At 42.9% G+C, this 26,362-nt stretch overlaps 2 protein-coding genes across 2 annotated transcripts in view; one reads left to right on the forward strand and one right to left on the reverse strand.

The window, feature by feature from the left end:
* The window catches only part of mdn1 (midasin AAA ATPase 1), a 97,584-nt gene extending 91,993 nt beyond the window's left edge, over window positions 1-5,591 (reverse strand). The window contains exons 1-6 of the mRNA XM_074686008.1: window positions 5,300-5,591; window positions 3,420-3,646; window positions 3,032-3,256; window positions 720-827; window positions 284-476; window positions 2-211 (exon numbers count right to left, since the gene is read on the reverse strand). Coding sequence (XP_074542109.1) covers window positions 2-211; window positions 284-476; window positions 720-827; window positions 3,032-3,256; window positions 3,420-3,646; window positions 5,300-5,395 — 1,059 coding nt within the window. The 5' untranslated portion in view covers window positions 5,396-5,591. The remainder of the gene's footprint in view (window position 1; window positions 212-283; window positions 477-719; window positions 828-3,031; window positions 3,257-3,419; window positions 3,647-5,299) is intronic.
* A 1,129-nt stretch (window positions 5,592-6,720) lies between these two features.
* casp8ap2 (caspase 8 associated protein 2) lies at window positions 6,721-25,525 on the forward strand. Its single transcript, XM_074685970.1, has 10 exons — window positions 6,721-7,056; window positions 10,067-10,134; window positions 10,271-10,345; window positions 10,467-10,567; window positions 13,334-13,408; window positions 13,544-13,659; window positions 15,514-17,897; window positions 20,017-22,600; window positions 24,544-24,643; window positions 24,746-25,525. Exons 2-10 carry the CDS (start codon window positions 10,101-10,103, stop codon window positions 24,806-24,808), a joined length of 5,532 nt encoding a protein of 1,843 aa, XP_074542071.1. The 5' UTR covers window positions 6,721-7,056; window positions 10,067-10,100; the 3' UTR covers window positions 24,809-25,525.
* Window positions 25,526-26,362: the final 837 nt, after the last annotated feature.

Below are 26,362 nucleotides of genomic sequence, written 5' to 3' on the forward strand. Positions count from 1 at the left end.
CCTTGCTGTCAGTCTGATCACCCAGCTGGACCTTGAGGATCTCTGAAGCTTTTGTGTGTCCTGTGACAGCAGCCAGGAACTCCACCAGACCAGTTTTACCACATCCGATCGGACCCTCCAGCAGCACGGGCTTCTGGGACGCCACAGCCAGCGCCAGTCTCCTCAGATTACGACAGGTAGAGTCCACCAGGACCAGATCCTTTGGGTTCACCTGCAAACAGAACAACATCAGCACCTTCTGATCTGTAGAGTCACTAATGACAGAGGACAGAAGCGTACACACCTGATCGGGGATTCTGGGAGATATCCGGGGGAGCACGACACCGCAGACAGCCACAACGTTCTGGGACAGGTCCTCTGACACCACCTGACCTCTGGTGAACTTATTCGCCTTCTCCTGGCGCCACATCACAGAGCCCTGATTGGCTAACACTAGAGCCTTTTCTACTTCCAGCTGCTGAGTTTCCTCCAAAGCTCTAAACAAAAAACACATTTTTGCCACAATAAAAGCTTTTTTCAGTCTTAAAGGTCACAAACCTGCAGAAATGGATCAGAAAACTTTTTGTGTGGTTCACAAAACATATTCACTTTGTAATCCTGTCCTCCTGAGAAAATGTAAACAATGTGTTGCTTTAAGCGCCATCACAGATAACAACCCAACCTAAATAACAACCCAAATATCAATACACAAGAGATTTAACAAAAATACAGCTACTAACCTGATTTTCATGTGCAGGATCTCATCCCCAGTGAGCACCTTTCTTAGAAAGATGGTTTTCTGATTATCAGTCATGTGAGAGACCAGAGCCAGACAGTGGGCCGTGTGTCTGTGGAAAATAATGAGAAAATGAAAGATATTTAGAGATGCTGTGAGGAGGATCTGTTTTAATCAGACTACAGCGCCACCTTTTGGCCTTGAGTCTCACTTACACTGTCCTGAAGATGTCACTTTTAAAAAGGCATGTTAGTTTTGGAAATAAGTAGTGCTCAGATCTTTAACTCTACTTTATATGTTTAAGACAACTTTTTACTGGATACAATTAACAGTGATATAGCATTGTTGTTTGAATCGTGACAACAAGCAAACATAAGTTTGCGATATTTTAGCGCCACTCACAGTCCTATGCTCTAAGACATGTCTGTAATGTGTAACGTTAGTAAATCCTGGTTACGTCCTGCCAGTCATCTACCAATCAGAGCTAACATAACCTCACTCTTCATTTTATTGATAGACTCTCAAGTTTGAACAGACCACTGCAGAATAACTGCTGACTGTGGGTTGGGATAAACATTAGCACAAACAGCTTAGCCCCTGTGCTAGCCTTTAGCTTGCGCTCTATCTCTCTCCTGTTTATCCTTCTTCTGCTCTTCTGTCTTTTTTCTGTCTGACAGTTAGGCTACCATCAATACAAATTTAATCACAGTGGTGTTGTCATAGAGACTAAGATGTGCCGTAAGTCAGTCTGGTCCTCAACCCGATCTGGAAGCTAAGAAGTAGTATTTAGGTATAGCCTGTATTGCTGCAAAATGTGGATTACAATCAGGCATCTAGGCTTAATGCAGAGGGCTGTAACATTTGTAGAAATAACAGAAAACAGTGAGAAAGTGTCTAATTCTATAAACCTAAACATAAAAACAAACAGCACCAAGAAAGTTTACTTTACAGAGGCAACAAGCTGTAAAATATTAACAAATCTGACTTAAATAAAAACTAAAGTCATGTTTATCATTAAAAACAAGCTGTTAATGATTGCTTGCTCTTTATATTAAGATATACTATCAGATCAAAGATGAATAAAAAATAGTCATTTTCAAGGCTAAAATTTCAAGCTCCTGTGAAAAACTCTAAATTTGCGTCAGTTGTGGCGCCCCCTGTTGACTCATCCCTCAATAATTTTTCCTAAACCTCTGGAAGTCTTTGCTTTCTTAAATAGTGTAATGAACCTGATATTGAGAATCTTTGCAGTGAGTGATGTCTTTAAATCAGGCTTTTTTTGGCAGTTTACAGTATATCACCTTTACCCCAACACATACACCCTTTGTTGCATTTTTTGGGATACTAAAAAAAAGGAAATGATCTGTATGCTTATGGTCTTGTTTGATCATGTCAAAGCATCCGTATTAATTAAAGTCAGTTTTACAACCAGCCAATCTCCACAAAGGAGATTCAAAATTGTTCCAGTTTTAGAGGAACAACTGATAGAAAGATGAATTATTTTTCCAAAAGTTCCTTACAGAGCTTTAACAATTACTCTGAAACATAAAGCATGTATGAATTTCTTTAACTACCCTTTTTTTAAAAATAACATATGACATAAAGAAAAGTGAAGAGGTGTTTGACATAAACAGGTTAAAGTGGGTTGTGAATAAGTTAGGAACAGCATCATGAATGCTAATCTGCATTCACTGGGCTAAAACGCTGACCTAGTCTTCCATTTAAGAACAAACGAGAACCTGGAAATGTTACGGTTCTATTTTAGGATCTCTGTTGTTAAAGGCCCCATATTATGCCAAAATCACTTTATTAAGTCTTTTAGTTAAATTTTTGGGTCTTTGGCTTTCCTCCCAGCCCACAAAATGTGATGTTTAATGACAAAACCTGTACATAGTAGTGCTTCAGGATGCTAACTGTGGCTGCGGTTAGCCTGTTGTTTTAGCCTGTAATGTTACGGCAAACAAGCTTCGCTGTTTTCTAAACATTGTGCACTCGGAGCTCAGTAGTCATGGCGCCGCTCTCAGTGACGCTTAAGAGCGGGGCGGTATCAGCGGTGGCTCATTTACATATGAAGGTCACGCCCACTAAATCAGAGCATTCTGAACAGAGGGGCTATGAGAGCCTGGAAACAATGCTGCTGTGCTTGATTTATTGGCTTTTTGGACCAAAACATGTTACTACCATTTCATGAAGACATCAATGATCCATATTAAACTGCAGAAAAGGAGCAGAATATGGAACCTTTTAAAACTACCTCTGGTGAAAGACTTGTTACTTTTTCTAAAGCATGAGTCGACTGAAGACGTAGGTACATACCCTCGAACCATGACATCACTGGTGAGCAGCTGGGACACGCAGGGGCTCCAGTCCCACAGCATCCTGAACTTGGCGCAGTCACTCTGAAGGAAGCGTAGCGTTGCTCCCATAAGGTCCCGTAGCTTCATCCTTCGGGGTCCATACTGAACGGCTGAAGCTTCCTCGCTGGTAAAGAAGAGTCTCTGGAACACTGGGGGGGCATCGTTGAAATACCTTGCTGCAAAACTAAAAAGGAGACGAAGTAGAAAGAGGTGAGGCTGGTTGAGGCGGCTGAATCTTATCTCTTAAAGCTTGTTCCATTTCACGAGTTCAACAGGAACTAACATTCAGGTGGTTTCAGCCTAACTTTCATCATGTTTCTTGACAAGTCCCTACAGACTCTACTTACGCCTGAGCATCAGGACTGATGGCAAGGACTTTGCTGAGGGCCACACACAGCCGCTCGTGGAGGTCATGGTTAATCCTTCCTCCAGCTTTGACCCTCTCTGCGTTTCTCTCCAGCAGATCCAGAACCAGTGGGCGCAGGTGTCGAGCGATCAGCAGCGTGTAGTCCTTCTCCAGCAGCAGCTGAGCCAAACACTCCAGAATACACTGCCGGTCCTGCTGGTTCCAAATCTGAGGACACATCAGACGGGAGTGAGATGATACCATTCATACACACTGACTGATGTTAGGGTGTTTTCTGGGATGAAGGGGCACTGATACAACCTGACACCAGAATCGGTATCGTGCATTCCTACTTATGAGGTCAGATCTGTCGTAGTTTAGTAATAAAAACATTGTTATGCATCTGTGTTTCTATTTTGTTGTTATGTATCATCATTTTACTGTCTTACAGTTGATCAGTTCTCAGGTAACTGTATCATTACTAAAATAGTTAATACAACCACGACTTATGCTACTGTTTCTACAACTTCATAGCATTTTGTACCCTATCTTTGACATCATAACATACTGCAGTGTATTGTATAGCATCATAACATATTTTCCAACACAGCTTCACATCCGATGGCCTGCACAACACAACTAGGGCTGCAGCTATCGACTATTTTAGTATTCGAGTATTCTACTGAAAATCCCATCGATTAATCGAGTAATCGGATAAAATACATTTTTGTTTAGTTAAAGATCTTTTTTTTTCAAATGAAAATTTTTCTCTTTAAGAAATAGAATTTTCTGATACAGCATGTCAATAAGAGCACTTGCTTTGGTAGCTCCAAAATCTGCAAACACACTTTGACACATTTTTTGTGCCTTGTACATCTCATCAAATGTTGCGGACCCAAATGGCACCTGTTTCGTAGAATGACCCATTAGTCTCCAAACTCCAGAAAAGAAGCTACATTTGTTGCTAGTTGCTATTTTGTATAAGAAGTAGCTTGAGGGGTCTGAAAACTCTCTTAATATGGCCTCAGCTCCATTTGAAATACCACTCTTTGATCTTCATCTTAAAATTAAACGATTCCTCGAGGCGAAGAAAATTACTGGAGTATTTTTTGTAATCGAGTACCTCGAATCGTTCGAGGAATCGTTTCAGATCTAAACACAACCCTCCCCATTTTTCCAGCCCAGCACTAATGAGAACACTGACTTGGGACCCCCTCAGTGGCTGGGTAGCCAGAGCAATTTGGGGCTCGGTGGCTCGCTCAGGGACGCTTTGATGTACTGTTTTTATGGGACTGCAGGAGCTGAGATCAAACCCAGCAAATCTACCACTGCACTATGGCTGACCCTACAATATCCTATCATAGTGTATTGTTTTATATCCCATGATATTATACTGTTTCATGTATTGTATCATGTTGTGATCATGGAAGGCATTTATGCAGCAAATTTGGGCAACGAGGGGATTCAAAATGCTTCACACAAGACATCATAAGACACATCACACAGGTTAACACACACTGAAAGAAGACATCAAACATCAGGTATCGTGAATTACCCTGTGTTTCCTAACCTTCACTGAAATGAGTCACTATGTTTCAGTCATTATAAGACTGTAAGTTCATGAAACTTTACCCCATAGATTGTCTGGTTCACAGGAGACTCACAAGTAACTGATATGTTTTTTCCAACATGTTCATGTCTTCAGGTTTTAAAAAGAAGCTGAACAACCTTAATGAGACTACATCCTGTCGTTTGGACTCCAACTTCTGCCATGTTACAGATTCCATGCTGAGAGGTCACGTTTAAGCTCAAAATGTAAAAATAAAACACTTAAAAAGACAAAAGTATAAAAGATACAAAGCAGGACTCAGGATCTCTTACCTGTTTGGACAGATATTGGCTGAGTTGGTTGTGACTTTTGTCAACATGTCTGGATATGGTGCCCAGAGAGGACAGGCTCAGTTCTAAATTTTCCATCGTATCATTTGTCTCCCCGGGATGATCGCTCTATAACAGATACAGGCTCGGGCTGTATACAGATAGATACACTAGTTTACTGTTCTTAAAGCAAACTGCTCGGTTCATTACGCGCGTGTGTAGCTGGTGTTGTATGACAACACACAGGCAGCACGTTCCCGTCACTGCTGTTAAAAACCCACATGTGAGTGAAGCGAGTTTCCTTCCGGGTCGGGGTTCGACTCTCCTGTCGCATAGTGATAACGTGCTCGTTCAGCGACGCAGGTTCGGTGTTTTGACGAGTTGTGCTACCGTGTCGTAAATGTCGCTGCAGCGCCAGAATCATAGGCAAATTTAACCAATCGGCGCCGTTCTTGTGTGGCTTGAAGGCGAGCATGTTTTGCACCTGTCATAGATATATTTTTTGAGCAACTATTTATTTAGCTTGGCAGCCTTTACAGGTGCCCTTACCTTCATTTAGTAACAATTCAGCTACGGCTATTTCATTGTGGTTATAACGACGTAAATAACACAAGGGTTAGGGTATAGGCTGCTTGAGCAGTTTTTGAAAAGAACAATACAGTGGTTCCTGGGAACTATCAATATGCATTCTGGTAAACCATACGTTTTAAAGGGTTTGATAAATAAAATGGCCATGGTGTCACCCAGAAATGTATTTCTGTCTTATACCACCAATTTGGAAATAAATAAATACATAATAATAATAATAATTATTATGTATTTATTTATTTATGTATCTATTATTATTATTATTATTATAAAAAATTGGGAAAATCACTTTTTAACTTTCACGATTTTTCAACTTATTTCATCATACTTCGTTCTGCATTTACTATTCAATGGCTAAGTAAACAAAACGTCTGTTGTGTCTGCTAATAAAGCTGTATCTACCAGGTCCCTTAATCGATGGCATGGACATTTTTTTAATTTAACCAATTTATAACGTGAAGTAGCCTGAAAGTAAAAATCAAAATGAGGGATTGATAGCCCTTGCACTTGATTCTTTCTAAAACAGCATGTATTCGTCTTTCTTAAAAATCTCGTGAAAATGCAGTGTACCGATCTCATCCCAGTATTTAGGAGGAGGTACCACAGGGGTAACGCATGAAGAGAAAAATAAGTTAAATCCTTTGATTTAATTTTACGACAAGGTATTTTCACGAGCGGAAATCACAATCAAATACTCCTTACATCGGATAACCTTTCCGTTTGAGTGGTAACACGATCACAAAAGCATTACTGAATCAAAGCGTCACAGACTTGCATCTATACGCATGCGCAGAGCAGCTTACTGACACATCGGGACAGGAAACACGATTGGTCAGAACACCGGCACAGTCAGTAGAAGCAACCTCCTCGGCGAGTAAAAGAACTTTCTCTCGAACAAACTGAGCAGTTTACTGCGATTTAACGCCTGCATTTAAGTCGGTTATCCGTCGTATGATGTAAGCAACTGCTAAAGAGCGTTAGAGGAGGTATAGTTTTTCTCCTGTAGTGTTTCGCTGTTGATAAAGGAGTAATTTTCGAAACCGAGGAGGTAAAACAATCCACCCTGGGCAGTGACAGACCGCGGGAAAATGTCGTTACTTCCTGTGGAAATAAGTCTTGGCGCGACATTACAGTTGTAAACAACAGAAGGATACAACAAGAAAACGAATAAGGTAAAAGAAAAGATCAATAACTTATTGTTATCAACATTTCTGTGAATGTCTTCTAGTTTTAACATCAGTATCCCCAACTTACCGGCTGTATACTTCTCTCCTGTTCAGGTTAACGTTACATTAGGTCATATATTATCATGTAGTAGCATAAAGCGTTTATTTAAATCCCGAAAACGGCTTTCACACTAACCACAGATCGATTGTTAACGTTTTGGGGAAGTTGTTAGGGAATAGGTGTGATTATGTTGACAATAAGTCGTCTTTTTAGAATTTTTTATCCAAATGATTAGAAATAACTGATGACCTACTTTTCATCTCTTACATTAAGATGCTATTAAAGACGCATTGAACTAAGGATAACTAACTCATTTAGAGCTGAAGAGATCTAAAACGAATACCCTGGAAGCTTTAAAAAGGTTATTTTCAGCTAAAGCCCAAACTTGGGTTGTCAAATGTACTTTTTATTCAATGTCTGGGAAATATTCCTCCTAAGTAGTTCACATAAGGGCCAGACTATCTCTTATTTAAAGGGTGTCTGTGTCCTGCTCAGGCTTTGTTCTGTGCTCAGTCTTTGTGGACCATATGTTAACAATATAGGTCAAAGTACCCCTCTATTTTCATGCTAACAACAGGATGAGCCTCAACTTGTAACACCTCCAGCAGACCCTCTCAGTCGCCCCTTTGGTAATCTGAATCTGGCTTTTCCACCAAGTGTCTACAGCGATTTTCTTTTTAGATAGAAAATAAAATAAACAAGTATTTTATTATTTTGTGTCTGTAGCAAATAAATAAAACCAAATCAACAAAAAAAATGTGGTACATTTGACATTGAAACAAAAGCAGAATGAATGAAACATGGCCAACAAAAGTACAGGATAAAACCTGTAAAACAATAGGCAGTACCACTTTGTAAAACAGAGGGGCGTCAAAATTGACACAAACCGAAAGTTCCTCACAGGAGCTTGAATTTGTCTTTTTTTAGCAAAAATATTGAAAGCTAAATCTGAATTAAAAGTAAACAGTGGGGAAATAAATATAATTATTCCCATTTTAGCATGTATGGATGGGTACCTGTTGTATTTGAAATGATACAGCACAGATGCTGGTACCTCAGTAAGCAATACTAATTTTTTTGTATTTTTGTGTCTTTATTGGGTAATAAATATCAATTTGTTCAACAACAAATTCACAAAGTTTTTCAACACTTATGTTTTCAATATAGAAAACAAATATAGAAACTTGCAATGTGCTCTCACAGTCGCAAGGATGTGTTTACACTGTAAAAAGTGAATCTTCAATCAGTTGAAGTGATGTCATATTTTTAATCAATCCAACTCAGTATTTTGAAGTCAAGGTTTCCAATGTGTTTTGTGGATCATATCAACTTGAAATTCTGTGTTGCTACAACTAAAAGAAAGTAGTTGGACCAACTTAAATTATTGGTTCAATTGGTAACACCTAAATAAACTAAGTTCTTTGAAATGAAATTAACAAGTTTAATTAACACAACTCAATAGGTCAAATAAACTAAATATTTTAATTCTTCTCAAATCAACATTTTGCGTCAATCCAACTTAAAGTTTTAAGTTATTTCAACTCAATAATCTGCAAAACCCAAAAGGAAAAACCATGGGTGAGGAGGGAACGCTGTACATATGAGACCCTGATGCACATTAAGATACCATGTGGGGACAGTGTGTCTGTGCTCCATGGCATGGACCAGCTGGCTGTCTGTGGTCCACTGCGCTGGCTAGCTGTCTGTCTGGCTAGCTGCCTGTGCTCCACGGCAGTGAGGGCTCCAATTAAAATACTCTCTCAGTAATGGTAATTTGAATATAACTGAAGATAAAACCCTGTTTGTCATTTCTGATCATATTTTTAGCCCATCAACACATCTCATTTATTAACACATTAAACATTACACATACGTAAGCGTACATGCTCCATGCGTCAGGGCACGGACAGCAGGTCCATGCCATGTGGAGCACAGAAAGCCTGTGCTCTTGGCAGGTTAACATCTTAATGTACAGCAGGGTCTAATATCCACTGCATGACCTCCTCACTCATGGTTTGAAATTAGTCAATTCAACAGGCTGTAAAGTAAACTTTACAAGTAGACATAAAGTAAACTCAACTTAAGACTATTAGTCATTTTTACTTACCTTTTTAGTGCAATTGTTTCCCAAGATTCTTTTAAGTAAACTCGACCTGTCACATTTTTTCAGTGCAATAATGCAATAAACACCTCATCAGATTTTACTTGGAGGTTTTGAAAATTATTGAGTTGAAACAACTGAAAACCTTAAGTTGGACTGATGCAAAATGTTGATTTGAGAAGAATCAAATTTTGAAATTCATTTGACTTCATCAATGGTGTTGATTGAAGTTATTAACTTCATTTCAAATAACTTAATTTATTTAGGTGTGACCAATTGAAGCAATAATTTAAGTTGGTCCAACTGTTTTCTTTTTTCAGTGTATTTACTGAAACATGGTACCGTTTGATTTTACGTGAATCAGTACTTGACACTACAGACGGAATTTGGTTGGCATCTATGAAAGTATCTAATTTGGAACCTATCCCCTAATAGCGTGCTAATATTCAAGATTTTTATTTGAACTTTTAAGATGCTAACTGAGCATCCTAGCTTTTCCATTCCGAATTGCAAATTTAGATGTCAAGACCTTTAGCATCAAGAGCGGGAGTTCCTAAACTTTTCATCCCTCAGTGCCGGTGACCACGACCTCCAGCCGTGACTATACACTAACACACCAATCCTCAAACAAACAAAAAAAAGGACTACAATCATGAATTTAGCTAAAAATCAGACTACCCAGATTTTTTTTAGTTACCCAAGAACTCACATTAAAACTAACCATAATGTAGACCAGTATATCCAGATCCACAAAATGGGTCACACTTAGTGTGTCCACCTGTCAGGTCGTTCTTCACACTGTCAGCTGTGTTCTGTTTGTGTTAATTTCTTATAACTGTTGTTTTTCTGTACAGGAACTCCAGCAGATACAGAGCAACAGCATCAACAATGGAGGACATGGACACCAGCAGAGTTTCCGATGGTACGTTTCAGCTCTTCCTGTGAGCATAGACTGTGTGGTTTTCAGGTCATGGTCTCTGTCACAGTTTTTTTTCAAAAAGCTGTGTGTCATACATGTTCGATGGCGCATCTTTCTAACCCAAGTTCTGTGTTCACAGTTTTTGTCCCGGGGGTCAGTGAAGATTCTGTGGATATCTACGACGGTCTGGATATGAATGCCATCAGCTCTGCAGGTAAAAGTCAGCTTTGATGTCCCCCTGGTCCTCTTCACTGGTGATGCTACCATAAACTTCTGAACTGAACTGTTGTGCTGTCAAAGTGGAGTATATCAGTCTGATATTGTCTTTATTGCAGCGAAGTCCCCCACTGATTCATTGAAGCTGAAAGAGTCGATGGATCTGTACGAAGAAATCGTGACAGAGGAGCAGGAAAGCAAGGAGTCGACGTACACTGAGGTGAGGAGCCTTTAGCTTAATGCTTTCCCTTCTCTGTCATCGTAATCAAAGAGAGCTTACTTCTGTCCATTTACTCTCCCTGTTAGTATCTTTACATGATTTACAGCTAAAAAATCCGTATTTTTCTCTTTCTGGTGTTTGCCTCTGTCTAAAACAGTTTGTTCTAGCTGCTGTCTTTTTAAGAAGCTTCCACAACCCTTAATGGGAGCGTATCTCCAGTTACTATCGTGGTTATTAGCTAATCCTCTCCTCTCTGGTTTAGTCAAAATGATGTGTGAACAGGGCTAGCAACTGACGTGGTGCAAGACTGCCTGTTTTCTGTCTTTTTCCTTTTTCCATTTTCTTTTAGCACATGTGGTTAAGCACTGAACTAGTTATCCTATGGCATGAAAGTTTAACACCACATTTCTTTGACTGCACCTTAACTTCCTTGTTTTTGTCAAAGTACACACTTTTCTTGACCGAAAGGTCTCAGGTGTATTTGTTGTGTTTCTGCTTTCAGTGTAATAATATGTTCCTAGAGAGTTGCCGTAGCTGTCATAAAACAGTTTTTTTTGCTGAAATATGGCCCAGTTCATTAAAGGTCCCATATTCTGCTCCTTTTTTGCAGTTTAATATGGAACATTGATGTCTTCATGAAATGGTAGTAACATGTTTTGGTCCAAAAAGCCAATAAATCAAGCACAGCAGCATTGTTTCCAGGCTCTCGTAGCCCCATTGTTCAGAACGCTCTGATTTAGTGGGCGTGACCTTCATATGTAAATGAGCCATCGCTGATACCGCCCTGCTCCTCAGCATCACTGAGAGTGGCGCCATGAGCTCAGAGTGCACAATGTTTAGAAAACAGCAAAGCTCGTTTACCCTAACATTAGAGGCTAAAACAACAGGCTAACCGCAGCTAAAGTTAGCATCCTGAAGCTAACACAGAGACAGGGGGGACACTGAGGAAAAGCTCTTCCATCTGCTCCACAGCACACAGCATTTAAAATACTCCCATTTCCAGGGTCCGAGGTTTGTTGTTGGATGGTCGGTAATGCGCCTGGATTCAGGACCAGTCTATTCGCTAGCCCTCTGTTGTACTGTCCAAAGTTGGAAATGTAGTCAGCCGTGTAGTGACTTGCACACACATGCACAGTTTTACTGAGTGTAGCTGGCACATTTTCTTGATAAATGAACTCTAGCCATTTAGTCTTGTCTTCTTCCGAGATGAGAAGCTTGTGCATGGAACTTTGTGGTTGTTTACAGCCAAAAACAGCCACACTCCTCTGCCCATTGATTTCTCCCTAGATGCGGGGAGGGGAGTGGGTGGGAAGGGGGTTGGGGGGTTTCTGCTCCGGTGGACCAATCAGGTCAGACTCGCTCCTGATTGGTCAAAAAAGAGACTCACTGACATTGGCAAACCCCAGAAATTCCAAACAGCTCGTTTTAGGTCAGGATTTTACATTCACAAGCACTACTATGTACAGGTTTTGTCATTAAATTTCACATTTTGTGGACTGGGAGGAAAACTAAAGACCCACAAATTTCACTAAAAGACTTAATAAAGTGATTTTTTGCACAATATGGGACCTTTAACAAAAAGCTGGATCACACATTTTACACTGCATGTGTTTGAGTTTTGTAGTCAAAGCCAGTGCTTGCACAGCTGCTTGAGCAACAGAATGTTACTTGAATACTGGGGTCAACGCTGAGTACAAAATACCCGAGTACTTGTACTCGGGATGGGTACCTTTCACATTTGAAACTAATGACTGGTACCTTGTGGTCGGTATCGGTACTCAACGGTACTAATTTTCGGTACTTTAGTGTGTTTCTGTGGTAATACATATTCATTTGTTAAACAATAAGTTCTCATAGTTTTTCAGTTTAACATATTTATTCTTCAATTTATAAACTTGCAATGCTGTGTTCATGTCCAGTATGGGAAATGGCCTATTCTTCCACACCCTCACAGTCACAGGGATGTGTGGATGTAACGAAACATGGTATTGTTTGATTTTATATGAATTGGTTCTAGGTACTGCTGTCACAAATCAGGGTCAGAACCTATAAAAGTACCTAATTTGGTACCCTTACCTAGTCTGGAACCCTGTATAGGTCAGGGAGGAGTCAAAAGCCGTGTTTCCACCAAGTAGACCGGTTCGGTTCATCTTGGTATGGAGCGCATTTTGTGGCGTTTCCACTGACTTATCCCAGGACAGATCCCCAAATAACTGAAACGAGCCGTCCCACTTTTTGGAACCCTTTTGTATGGGTGCCAGACTGAACCGATCCGCTCTGCTGTGGAAACGCAGTCGGGATCAGGCTTAACTGTACCAAACCATTCTAATCCGAACCGACTGCTTGGGGGAAACGCAGCTTAAAAGCCCGCCTCTTGAGTCATCAATACCAACACTACCCCTGTTGATGATCGGCCTCATTACTCTGTATCAGAAACAGTCAGGTAACGTCCTGACGATCTATGAGCCAACATGGTCGTCATAAAAACTCTATCAGCACAGACTGTGTAAGAACCCATCAGGGCTGCTTCCTGAATATGAAGGTCATTGTGTGGGGTGGGATTGTTACGTCTGCCAGAGACATGTTCGTAAATTAAATGTGAAACTGTCTTTTACTAAAAGGTGTGAACTGAAGAGTGGGTGTTTAACCATTTCAGCGTAATAAACATTTTGATATAAAAGGAAATAGAAATATAACCCAAAATGTTTCTGCCAGCTCAAAACCGTCTCATGACCCCTTACCATTTGTTTGTTTGTTTGTTTGCAGTTGAAGTCCAGATTCCAAGCAGCTCAGAATCAAATCAAAGAGCTGCGCAGAAGACTGGAGCAGATGGAGCTGCAGGTCGGTTCAATGAAACGTTTCACCTTGTCATGAAGTTTCTAAGTCTTACCAGAGCCCCTTTTATCTGTTTGTTAGTGTCTCTTGTTTGAGCAGCATCAGAAGCATGATTCACACACGTTCTCTGTCTTTGCACAGAACACAGGCCTGAACACGGAGAACTTCCGTCTGAAGAAGAACATCTCTGCTCTGTTACTCACGGCCAAACAGGAAGTGAAGAGAAAGGACGCTGAGATCCAGAGACTCAATCTGATGTAAGTGTGTGTTTTTTTTTACTGGGAGCTCAGAGCTCAATCTTCTGTTTTAAAAAGCTCTGAGTTACTGGTATTCCAGTAATCCAGATGAAAAAAAAGGTTCACTTTATTCAAAGTGAACGGCAGGTCGTCCTCGCTCATAGTCACTCTTCTTTACAATGTTATTGCATAATTCGTCCTGGCAGACTACCTGTGTTTGTTTATATCAGTCCGCGGCATGTGGACTGATACACTAAGCGGCGAGCGCCTCGTAGCCAGCTGTGGCTCTGCAGCGGAGGTAGCGCCGTTTTATGACACGATGAGAACTAGAGCCTTATTTAGCGGTGTTTTTGTGTGAAAGTAACACACTGAAAATTCTCTAAATAAAGTGTGAATGCAGACCCATATCAGATTTTTTCGGTGGGAGTTCGTTTATTTGTGTTTTTGGTCAAGTAAAAATGGCCCCGTCTGAGTGCAGAGGAAACCGGCAGAGGAGCAGGGAGGGGGTGTTTGATGCGAGCACCCTGGGCTTCTGCTGCACAAAAACACTGCTGTAGGGGTAATTTCTGCCCTAAACCTTGTGATAGGACCCAACTTGTTCCATCCCAGAGTATCACTTTAAGTTAGTCACATGAGCAGCTGCACTGAACTCCAAATTAATTTGTGATATGATCACACAACTGCTGCAGAGCTTGAAAGATTCAAAGAAAAGTTTTAAAAAAGAGGTGCTGATAGGCACAATATCCACCAAGTGTGTCTACAAAAAGGTGAAAGCAGTGTTGGATGAGTCTTGATGCCCTCACCGGTGTGTCATACCTGTTTCCCCTCCACGGTCAGGGTTTCATCTCTTTCTGGCCCCTTAGTGCTATAACAGTTGAGACCAGGTATTAATTCCTCTGCTGAGTCACATGACCAGCTGCACTAAACTCCTAATTAGCATGTGACATCATCACAGAACTGCAGAGGGAGTATCAAATTCATGAAAGTTTACAAACAACTCGTCATATAGGCCAGAATCTTGACCTAATCCCTGTAAAAATATGATATTTGTGTAGGAAATTTTGCCTGAAATCTAACGAAGTCATTTTTAAAGCTGTAGGACTTTTGCTTTTTTGTGTAGAGGCCCAAATGCGGCAGCTTGCCCAACCTGAAAAGTGTTTTTCCATCTGTTTACATTGAGGGAGCTAAGAGCATTCACCGACTTTGAGGGCTCGCCATTTGAAAACAGAGCTTGAAACGTCAAAGTCCTACACCATTTTTGTAGAGCAGGGTCTAGTCTGTCGTGTGAGCAAATTTCAAGCTGATACCACTTGTGGTTTCGGACGAGATAATTTTGGCAGAAAGGGTAAAACTACAGCGGAGTCTTATTTTGAAAGGCAAATCGTTGGCTTCCTGTGCAAAATTGGTGCAAAACACCTACACCCGTTTAGTGCGTCTCAATGAGACGAACATTTTGGCGTTAGTTTCATGTCTCTATGACGTTCCTAGCCCCAGTTAGAGCCATTTTATAGTGTTTTATTGAGTGCCCTTCTGGCGCTAGGGAGCTTATTATGGGATGTTGGGGATTATGTTTGGTGTCATAGTAAAATTTTTCACAATTGTGGAGTGTGTGCCAATTTTGGTAAGTTTTTGAGCATGTTAAGGGGGTCTAATTAGAGCTCAAAGCACGTACAGAATAATAAGAAAGGAACACAGCAGGAACAATAGCATTAGCTCTGCTACAAGGTGCCCTCTCCCTAAGCCCGAGGACCCCAATGATACGATGATGAAAAAAAAAAACAGGTTAAAATTTGAACATGATTTCTAAATTTGTTGGAAGAGCTGGCATGATGGTTTCAGATGACCTGACCCCTGTTCAAACTTTGTTTTCTGCAGGTCGCAGAAAGGTTTTAACCATCATCATCATCACCGACCCCATCATCATCATCAGCCTTACATCAGCAGTCTTCAGGAAGAGAAAGCATCCAGTCAGATCTCCACAGAGAGCTCCTGTAGAAACATGCCTCCTCCACCTTCTAAACCTCCACCGCCATCCTACGGTCATCCTCCACCGCCGCCTCCTCCACCTTCCAAACCTCCACCGCCATCCTGCAGTCATCCTCCACCTCCACCTCCTCCACCCTCTTGCCCCCCGCCTCCCCCTCCCCCTCCCCCTCCACCACCACCTCCTCGGCCGCCTTCGCCTCTGAGGGAGAACAATCCTGCTCCCAGGAGAGATCCTCCTCACCCCTCAAGGAAGGACAGCTCCAGCTCTCAGCCCAGCGGGCCGAGCATCGAGACAAGAGCTTCAAAAGCTTCATCTCACTCGAAAGCTTCCTCAAGAGGAGAAGGTGAAGCGCCCGACAAACCAAGCGCCTGTCCTCCACCCCAGCATGGAGCATCCGACAAACACAAGTCCAAGCACAGAGAGGAGAAATCTGACTCCACCAGGAGACACAGAAGTAGTTCAGATCCCAGCAGATCTCACAAAGACACAGAGCGAAGGTACGACTCCAGGTCAGGGAAAGGCAGAAACCACCTCGACAGTGAGGGGCACCACAGATCAGAGAGGACCAGAAGCCCTGCACCAGAGACCTCACGCAGCGAGCAGTCAAGAAATAGAGAGCAGAAGCAAACTAAAGCCAAAACGGCGGCATCGGACTCTGAGCATGGCAGAGATCACAGGAAAAACAAGAGCAATCACAGACACAACAAAAGTCCAGATCGCAAAAAGTCCTCCTCGAACCGGCATTCTGAGCAAAACAGAGATACCTCAAAAGAAAGGACGTTGAAGGATTACCAGAGGAAGGAGGAGAAGAAACGACATGAAGAAGACGTAAACAGAACGCACAAGAGGAGGACGCTACTGGAGACGAGCAGAAAACACGACACATCCAAAGAACCAGAGCAACGTAAACCTGCTGTCTGCGGTAAGTGGAAGACACAAGAAGCCTTAAAAAGACCCCCAGAGGAGCCGAATAAGACCGTGAAGGGCTCCGTGGATGAAAACAGCCCAAACAGGAAACTGTGTTTCATGGAAACACTGAATCTAACCCTGTCACCAATCAAAAAGCCAGTGTTACGCATCGAAGACCTCACACCTGTGGATCAAGCGTTTATAAATACCTTAGAGGAGGAGGAGGAGGTGGAGGAGGTGGAGGAGGACTCCCAGCCCAACGCTGAGGACATGTGTGTGATTGATGAAGTCAACAGCAGCGAGTTAGAAGCAGAGATACCAACAGACGACCCCAAAACACAGGCGAGTCCAGAAAAGAGGCCGGAGGATGCAAGAGACGAGCAGGACAGGAATGAAATTAGAGGAGGAAGTGACAAACAAGTCCCAAAGAGCTCCGGTCAGACTGCCTCAGCTTATGGTGAACAACCTGAGTCTGTAGAGAAGAAGACGGACGAGCATCCCACAACAAATACACAAAGCAGTGTGACTCTGGAGGAAACAGAAGGTGTTTCAAGAGTAGACACAACCAAGGTAGCATCAGAGAGTGCAAGAAATGAAAGACGTTTGGCAGCTGAAGATGAAGTCAGGAACAAATCCACACATGAAGCAGAAAGAAGTAGTCCTAAAGAACCCAATCTGTTTGATTCCAACGTAGAAAAACCCAGTAAGACCCAGAAAACTGGAGCTTCAGCCAAAGAAACTCCTGCCCCCTCAAGAGACAGCTCTGTTCCTGTAGGTGCTCCAGACAAGCCTGGTCCTAAAAGTCCAACAGTTTCACCATCTGTCAAACCTCAGCAAGAAGTGTCTCCTCCAACCTGCAGTCCCAGAGCGGAGAAACATGTCCAGATAACGAAAGACACTCCTAAAGATGCAGACTCTGTTTCCAGCACCATTACCCTGGAGTCCCTCCCACAAGAAGGTCTGAGTCTTCCTGAAGCCATCTACATGCTGACGCAATCAAACGAAGACCACGACAACACAGACAAAACCCCAGCAGAGCCTAGTTCATCCATAGGTTGCATCGCCGTGTCCAAAGTCAGCAGCACGACGGAGGACGTGGTCCAGAAGGAGAAGCTGGAGAAGCACCGGGAGCTGGCTTTCACCCCTAAGAAGAGCTTCAGTCCTGGGAAGAGCCGCGAGAACAACGCGGAGCCCTCCAGCTCGATGCCGTTCCTCCACGACGAGGACTCCATGATACGCACTCTGAGCAGTCTAAAGAGGATCCCTGACGCCATCAGTCCTCTGAGGAGCCCGATACGAATTGCCAAGAGAAGCCACCTCCATGTGCACAGCAAGCCGGGTCACGTCAAGAGCCTCCAGAAAGGTAAAGATGGCTTCTAATCATCATTGGTTAATATCCTGGGTCAGGCTGCTTGAAAAGTTCAGTCTGGATGAAAATAATTTAGATTTGGAAATTAACCTTCAGGTAAACGTTGTCCTTTTGTTCACTTTGAAACTGATTCAGATTCACTTTTTAAAGAGGAATCCAGATTCTCAGGGCTCAAAGTTAAACGATATGCTGATGATGTGAGATTTTATCTAACCAAACAAATGATCGTCACCATCACCTGACAGCACCAGAATAACTCGTCAAGGTGTTATGGTGTTAAAAACGAGAGGATAGAATAAGACGGTATTGGACTAACTCCCTGAACTGAACAGACACATTACTGTTACCACTAGATTTGTCTTTACAGTTAAATGCAAACACTGCAGTCCTTCAAGCATCCACTTGAGGGGAGCTGCAGAAAAACCAGAAACCACATTCACACCATGATATGAAGTGATTCTTTTGTAACTTGTTAATAAACTTTCACATTCTGCACATCAGAAACAAATATTTTGTGAGAATATGACACAGTGAGTCTAAAAAACTTGCCCCCAAGACAAACGAACTGCAGACTCTCTTGGAGGCTCCACTTCTACACTGTCAGAAGGAAGTGATGTCAGGGTATCAAGTAAAATATTCAAATTAAAAGTTGCCTTAAAGTTAAGTTTCAGTTCCCAGTTTTTCTGCATTTGGTGTTACATTGAAAAAGGAAATGTATGAAACACGACCATTTTCTTTCCTTAAAGGATAAGTTTGGTTTCCACAGCTTTTACATTGTTTATAGAATGAAGTAGAACAAAATACTCACCCAGAAGGCTTTCCTGATCCAAGCAGTGCTTTAGGAAATATTTAGATCCAAAATCGTGCAGCGGACGTCCGTACAATGGGATCCATCAGGGCATAGACAGCGCCGCTCCTAAAACTGCACCAATCGTCCATCCTGGTCCGCTCAGGGTTAAGCCTCTGCTGCAGTCTGTGTCCCTCTAGACAGCGCTGTGTGGGTGTACTGACCCCTGAACTGATGAAGACTTTGTTTACATTTGCCCCTCAAAGAAAGGAGTCAGCTCTCCAGAGAGTACTGTGCATATGCGAAGGGGCAAACGTAAACAAAGTCTTCGTCAGTTCAGAGGTCAGTACAGCCACACAGCGCTGTCTGGAGTGACACAGACTGCAGCAGAGCACTAACCCGGAGCGGACCATGATGGAATATTGGTGAAAAACACGAGTTTTTGGACGATTAATGCAGTTTTAGGAGCGGCGTTGTCTGTGCCCTGATGGATCCCATTATACGGACGTCCGCTGCACAATTTTTGATCTAAATATCTCCTGAAGCACTGCTTGGATCAGGAAAACCTTCTGGGTGAGTATTTTGTTCTACTTCATTCTATAAACAATGTAAAAGTTGTATAAACCAAACTTATCCTTTAACTGTTTCAATATTGTACTCATGATATATAGCAGTGATTAAATTCATTGGAGTCTACTTTAACAAGTGCTGAGATTGCGCAGGGATGGGTGTCAAGAGCTGGGTCCTGGTGAGGATTGATTAGAAATGGTTCAATCCATTGACACCATTAGCCTTTATGCTGAATGATTCCATGGTCTATTATTTACATTAAGCTGAAGCAGCTGGACCTTAGATTGAATATTTTGCCCATGCTATCTTAGCTTAGCATATAGATAACAATTTCCCAAGAAAATTCTGATTCAGGTTTTGAAGAATGTTGCTCTCTCATACAATATTCCCACTTAACATGTTATACATCACCTTATGTACCAAAACCAAAATAGAAAAATAGTGCTAGCTTGAAGCTAACGCATAAGGGAATTTGCATTTATATGCTAGCAGTTAGCATCCATTGGTATAACTACATTTTTAAACCAGAATTTCAGCTTTTATCATAAAAACATCACAGTTACTCTTTGTGAACAATACTGCTAACTCTCAATGTTAAAATATTAACTAAATGTTTTTCAACTGGAAGAGCAAAGACAAGTTGTGAGTCGGCTCATGGTTATTGCCATGAACACTAGATACTAGACAGCCTATCTTCTATCAGTTACAAAACAATACATTGATCTCAACATAAACTTCTTTTTTTGTCTCCTGCAGAGTTTTCCAGCCCCCCTGTTGATGCAAACTCAAAGAAGTTGGATGTAAACAAAGAAAACAAATATCCAGGCTCTCCTGCAAACCGTGACACACCCGTGGAGAAGGTCTCTGACCCGTCCTCCAGCCTCTCTGACACCGACTTAGAGGAAGGAGAGATCTTAAGTGAGACAGATGAGACCGCCACAGATTCTCCCGCTCCTCCAACCAAGAGGGCGAAGATAACTCGACCAGTCAGGAATAAACTCCGGCCGCCTGAAGAGAGACGGTCAAAGGAAATCATCGAGACAGCTGGTGGGTCTGCACGAAGTCCTAAGAGTCGGTTTAAGACGGTGTGTCCTGCGGCAACTAAAGCTGCTTTTGCCTCGGTGGAGGATGTGATGGGGACCTTCAGGCTGGTTCGCTCTGAGATCAGGAAAAAGTACATGAAGCTTCATAAAACCTTTCCCAGGAAGAGCTTCTACGGAGTGATGGACAACTTCCAGGTGTCTTTTTTGGAGTTTGTGGACGGAGCTCAGTTTGGTGAAGTGTGCAGCCAGGAGAAAGAGCTGAAATCCAAACTGAAGAAACTGATCACGTGTGTGTTCAGCAAAGTGTCAAACAATGGCATCGTGAAGCGAATCTTTGAACAACAGGCCGTCGATCTGAAGCAGAAGTTGTGGGACTTTGTGGACGGACAGGTGGATTACATGTTCAAAGACATCTACGAGACGCTGAAGAGTTTCTGCAAACCTACCAGAGTAAAGAGTGTGGACAAAAAGCCCAGCGGACACGAGAAAGTATCCACCCAGTCTGAACTGAAGGAGGCGCCGCCTGCCCCAACCAGCCTGAGTCAAAGCAAGCTCAGCGCTGTGGTGCCGTACAGAACCGGCCTTGGGAGCAGAGGCAAAGACATCAGAATCCCACCTGCAGAAAATGCAGATTCACATCCAACCCAACCCGCTCCCCAGCTCCCTCCTCCAAAAATCATTTTCTCAACCCCAGAAAAGAACAACTACGCGTCTCAGAACGCCTCTGTGCTCGACAAAACCGACTTTGAGCTGCTCACAGAGCAACAGGCGTCCAGTTTAACCTTCAACCTGGTCAGAGACTCCCAGATGGGAGAGATCTTCAAGTGTCTCCTGCAAGGGTCAGACTTGTTGGAGACGAGCGGCATCCCTGGTGACAACACCACCTGGTCTCTTAGCACTCCACGGAAAGACGGGGAGAGACTCTTCAGCATCACGACTCCCACCAAGTTCGACTCTCCGTCTAAGCTGCTGTCCCCGCTGAAGTTTGACTCTCCTTCCAAACTTGTCGCACCGTGGTCCAGCATCTCCCCTCGCAAGTTGGCGTCCCCTCGATGTAAAGATCAGCTGAATCCAGCTTTGTTCGATGAAAGCTGCTTGTTAGAAGTCCCCAACAGAGCGGCGCAGCACGCTGGATCATCTTCACAGAGGTCGTTTTCCATCCTGGCTGAAGATCTGGCCGTCTCACTCACCATCCCCTCCCCTCTCAAATCAGACAGCCACCTCAGCTTCCTGCAGCCGTCCAGCATGAACGTCATGTCCACACCTGACAGCGTCATCAGCGCTCACATCAGCGAGGACGCTCTGATGGACGGAGAAGATGCCAGTGAGCAGGACATTCACCTCGCACTGGACACCGACATCTCCAGCTGTGACTCCGGCAGCAGCACGGTCTCCGAACCCCTCGCCGTCCCTTTCGTGTTCAAACCCAACCAGCCCATGCAGGCGCTGGTGATGGAGCGGTCCAACGATCATTTCATCGTGAAGATCCGTCAGACAGCAGCAGGGGCGGACATCACGCTCACTGCTGATGACAGTCTGAGTCGAACACTAACAGAGGACGATCACATGGAGGCATTTACTGAGCCTGTGACAACGGATAAATCCCAGAGAGATCCTTTGATCCCTGAACCATCAGAGACCAAAGCATCAGACCCTCCTGAAAGCTCAGAGAACTGTCAGGCTCCTGCTGCAGAGAAGATCCTTCCAGATCACAAAGAGACAGAGCAGCCACCCCTTAAAAAAGACAGTTCATCACCACAACAAAATACCTCAAGTGTTTGTTCCCCTGAAGACTCAGGGCCTCACAAAGTCCTGCCTCCTCCAGAAGACAGTTTGAAGTGTGTTAAAGAAAGCTCTGATAGTGAAACAGGCACAAAGCAGACGCACGAGACAACTCAACAAAGCCCAGCTAAAGCGTCCTCATCCGAAACCAGTCCACGTCACCTCACAGAGAGCTCCGAGACCACCCAGAGCAGCCAGTCGGCAGCCTCACATGTGTCTGACTCAGACAGAGATGATGTGGAGGTGTCAGGGTCAGACAGGAGCCTCACCATCGCAGAGGACATGAGCAGCTCGCCAGAGAAACGAGGGAAGAATGGGAAGCGGAAGAAGCAGCAAGAGAAATCAAAAAACAAGCAGCCCAGGAAGAAGAGGAAGATGAGGAGTGAGGAGGAAGAGTCTGACAGCAAGAAAGACGAGACTGAACCCAAAACTTCCCCTGGGTGTCTGTCCCCCAGCAGCCTCAGCGCCAAGAACGTGGTCAGGAAGAAGGGCGAGGTGGTGATGTCCTGGACCAGGTCAGTCCTATCAAACTCTATATTTGAGGTGTTTTAAAATGATGGAACGCACAATCCTTGAAAAAAGGTAGCACCTCTCTAGAGGGGGTGGTGTGATTCAATTTAGGGCTTCATATTGTCTCTCTGGTACTCCCGTAGTAGACATGGTGCTTTAGAAAACTCTTCTTTCAGCCTCTGTTTGAAACTGTTTTAGCTGCTGTCTCTTTAACGCTCCCTGTTCCACAAACCCCCTTCCTCCTGATTGGCCAGCCCTTTGGAGGGCTGTCAGGGGCAGAGCTGTAGACGGACCTTGGTGTTTGAGGCCCACTCCTCCAACATGTCATGAACCAGTCAGGAGATCCTAATGTGATGATGACATCGTTGTCCTGTTTTAATAACTGACCGTTTGGATCAGTTCATAGACAGATTCAGGGGTTCCCACAACTAACATGTAGAAGGTTGAAAATCTGTACATGCTTAGTCTGGACATCCAGGTTTGTTATTCACTGTTTGTTTTATGTGCTATTTTTAGAAAGAACCAATTTTTACAGTTTACAGACAGATCTCAAGAATCTGTTCTGTTCAAAATTAGGAATTACATCTCCTCCATTGCTTCAGTAGTTTTACTCATTCATCATTTTCACCTGCTTTCATGTATCTGGACGGTCTTAGGTTGGTTCTTGACAAAAAACACCTGTTAGGTGTTTTATATCTTTCCTGATTCGGTTGATTTATCCATCAGAATCCAGCATTAAAAGGGACATATCATGCCGATCCCTGATTTAATACTTACATATAATATAATAAATTTGAAAACAAGACCTTTCACCCCCTGAATTTTCAAAAAATGAGATATTGTATTTTTTCTGATATCCTGGAACAAGATTTGATGCCTCTGAAAATAGGTCATTGCCGTTTGCCGCGAGATTTCGACCGTCGTGACGACACGAGGATCCTTTCTTTTTATTGGAGTATCTGATAAAGCAGCTCCTCCTCTGTGATGTCAGTTAGTCACACAACCGCCACCGAGGGATACACCCACCAAGAGCCGAGTATAAATTAAGCTCCCTACTAGCTCTGGCTAACTTGACTGAGTGCTGGATGCAGGGACTCTGCTCTGCTGAGCAGCTCGGCTTTACATGGTGAATTAGCAGTTAAAACACTGTAGTTTTAGCAGACGTCGTAATACTTGTGAGACTGTGATATTTGCATGCTTGTTCTGACATGCACTGTGAACCTGGACCACAATAATGCTGCGGTAATAACATAGTGAGGAACTGATGGTAGAGGCGATCTTTAGACTACACTTTCAGCATGATGGATAAAACAGACAGAGAAAAGTGAAGGAGCAGGATGGAGCCCTGTTATAGAAAGAGTTTATTGGTGAAGTCTGCCTATATTTCCACGTATAAACTATACATGTTACAGTACCGCTTTGACTCACCACACTGAAGCGTCCTGAGATGATCTGTGTCCAGGTGGATTTTCTTCCTCCTGAGCTGCAGAACCGTCCGGGTCTGACCCGGGGTCCACTCTGCCATTTTATTAGTGCTATCAATGCCTTACGGTGAAGTTTTGGCAAACAGCAAACTGGCTCAGTCTGCTCCATTCAATGTGGCGATTTTGTAAATACTGCCATGCTGCAAAAACCACCCCCTGGCTCTACCCCCTCTGCCCCTCTGACAGAACTGACCAATCAGAGCACAAAGGGCTGTGACGTGGCGAGGTTACTTGAGGTCATTCTGGAAACGGAGCATTTCAACAAGATCTTCAGAATCGCCTAAAATGAGGATATTGAGAACGTTATTGTGGGGCAATGAAGGAACTAAATGACTTGTACTGAGGGCAGAAATGCTTTACAGGCATCCTAGTCTGGCATAGTGAAAAAGAGAAACAAGCATGATATGTCCACTTTAAGTCATGTAGGAAGACCCTGAATGAACTCTGTATTCTGCTTCCTCCAGAGATGAAGATCGAGACATTCTGGTCGGTGTGAAGACTAAAGGAGCTTCACGTGAGACGTTCTCTGCTCTGTCAGAGAAACTGCAGAAGCCGTCTGGGCAGGTGGGTGAATCCTGACTGTCATATGATCGTCTTACCTGCAGCGTTTGTGATGTCTGCGTGTTGAGGCTGTGAAAAAATAACAGATTTATCTTCTTCCCTCAGATTGCTCAGAGGTTTAACCAGCTCCTGAAGCTTTTTAAGAAGAAGGAGAAGATGGACACATGACGACTCAGACAGCTGGGCTGTGTTTCATGAATGTAACCCTCTCTGTGGGACATTTCACGCCTGTACTGTGGTACTAACATGGTGTTTGTGGTCCTGAGGTGGTGAATCCAGGATCCACTCTGAGTCTTCACTCAAAGATCTGGAGGCTTGATATTCAGTTTCTTCTTAACACACACGAATCATCTGCACAGTAACACATCAGTATTATTGTTCCTCATCCACATCCATGTTCCTGGATTCCACTCTGCACTCACTACTGTAGCATCAGCGCCTGATTGTGCTGATGTCTGGTCCTCATAGAAACATTGTTCTCATGCTGCATACACTAAATATGTTTTATCCTCTGCTGCAGATTTCATGCGATTTGGTCCATTTTTTGTTTTTCTCGACACATTTGAGAAAAACTCCCTCAGACTTGAATAAATCCAGATTAAAAAATGAGTTTCTGAAATGAGGAGACGTTCAGAGAATCTCTTGTCAAAGCTCGAGTGTGACAGAGTTGGAATAATTCTCTGAGATGATGTTTTAATGGACGTATTGGTGAACGGGCGCAGTGCTTAATATTCCTGAAGGTTGTTATAATGTTTACATGACTGATTCATGTAAGGGATTAATCTTTATGTGTTAATATGATCAAACATTTTATCTGTTGGCCTCACTGGTCTTTGGTTTGACTCTTCCCAATGCTCTGAGTAGCATGGATCACAAGTAATGTGAATATTGTGCAAATAAAGTTTTATTTATTTATGTTGGTGTCTTATTTTTTTGTTTTTATCAACAAAATGATGCAGTTTGTATAAAATACTCATTGGAGATGCACGCTCCTGTGTGCCAGGTTTGAGATGATAACCTTTATTTGTATTTTTCATAACAGGATTACAAAGTGCTCTACCTGATGAAAGAAAAGAAATGTGAGGAGGACAGGATGGAAACAGAAATAGCAGATGAGAATGAAACGAGGGAAAATGAAAACCAATTTTTAAAAAAGATAAAAGATGGACTGAGGGGAAGAGGAAAAATGTGGTCCAAAATCTAAGTCTGACACTCTTTTTGGAAATCATGGACAATATGTCCGCTCTATTTCTTCTTATCCCCTTTTCTTAAGCTCTAGTAAAAAAAAAAACCCACACAATTCAGCCCAATTATATCTTCATTTCACCACAGCATATGAAGAGAAACCAGTGGCGTGCACAGACCAGGGTAAAAAGTAAAAGATAAGGGTGCATACGGCAAGCATTTTTGCCACCTCAGAGGGCAGTTTAGCCCACATTTTTGGCCCTAAGGGAGAAATTTAGCCCAGTTTGGTTCTAAAGAGGGCACTTAAGCCCACAGTTTTCAAAAATTGGTCCTTTGTGCTCACCACTTTGAGGAACATTTCCATGAGGTGTTTTTACTTTTGAAGTTTGACCACAGCCCATTTAGAATGACTGGGAAGACAGAGTTTTTGGCCTATACTCAAGCCAGTCACTAGGGGGAGCAGTTTCGTGGCGAGCTAGATGACGTACATTATTTTAAGGACTATGGCTTAAACGCCTTACAGGCCAGGTGCTTCCT

Source organism: Halichoeres trimaculatus, unplaced genomic scaffold (assembly GCF_033239565.1).
Source record: "Halichoeres trimaculatus isolate MK-OKI-2021-1 unplaced genomic scaffold, fHalTri1.1 fHalTri1_scaffold_13, whole genome shotgun sequence".
Lineage (NCBI taxonomy): Eukaryota > Metazoa > Chordata > Actinopteri > Labriformes > Labridae > Halichoeres > Halichoeres trimaculatus.

Excerpts from the sequence above, each read along its gene's own strand:
- casp8ap2 (XM_074685970.1), top strand. The coding sequence starts at position 10,101 with ATGGAGGACATGGACACCAGCAGAGTTTCCGATG. Across the intron at positions 10,135-10,270 it reads CACCAGCAGAGTTTCCGATG|TTTTTGTCCCGGGGGTCAGT; the intron begins GTACGTTTCAGC and ends CTGTGTTCACAG. Across the intron at positions 13,409-13,543 it reads TGGAGCAGATGGAGCTGCAG|AACACAGGCCTGAACACGGA; the intron begins GTCGGTTCAATG and ends GTCTTTGCACAG.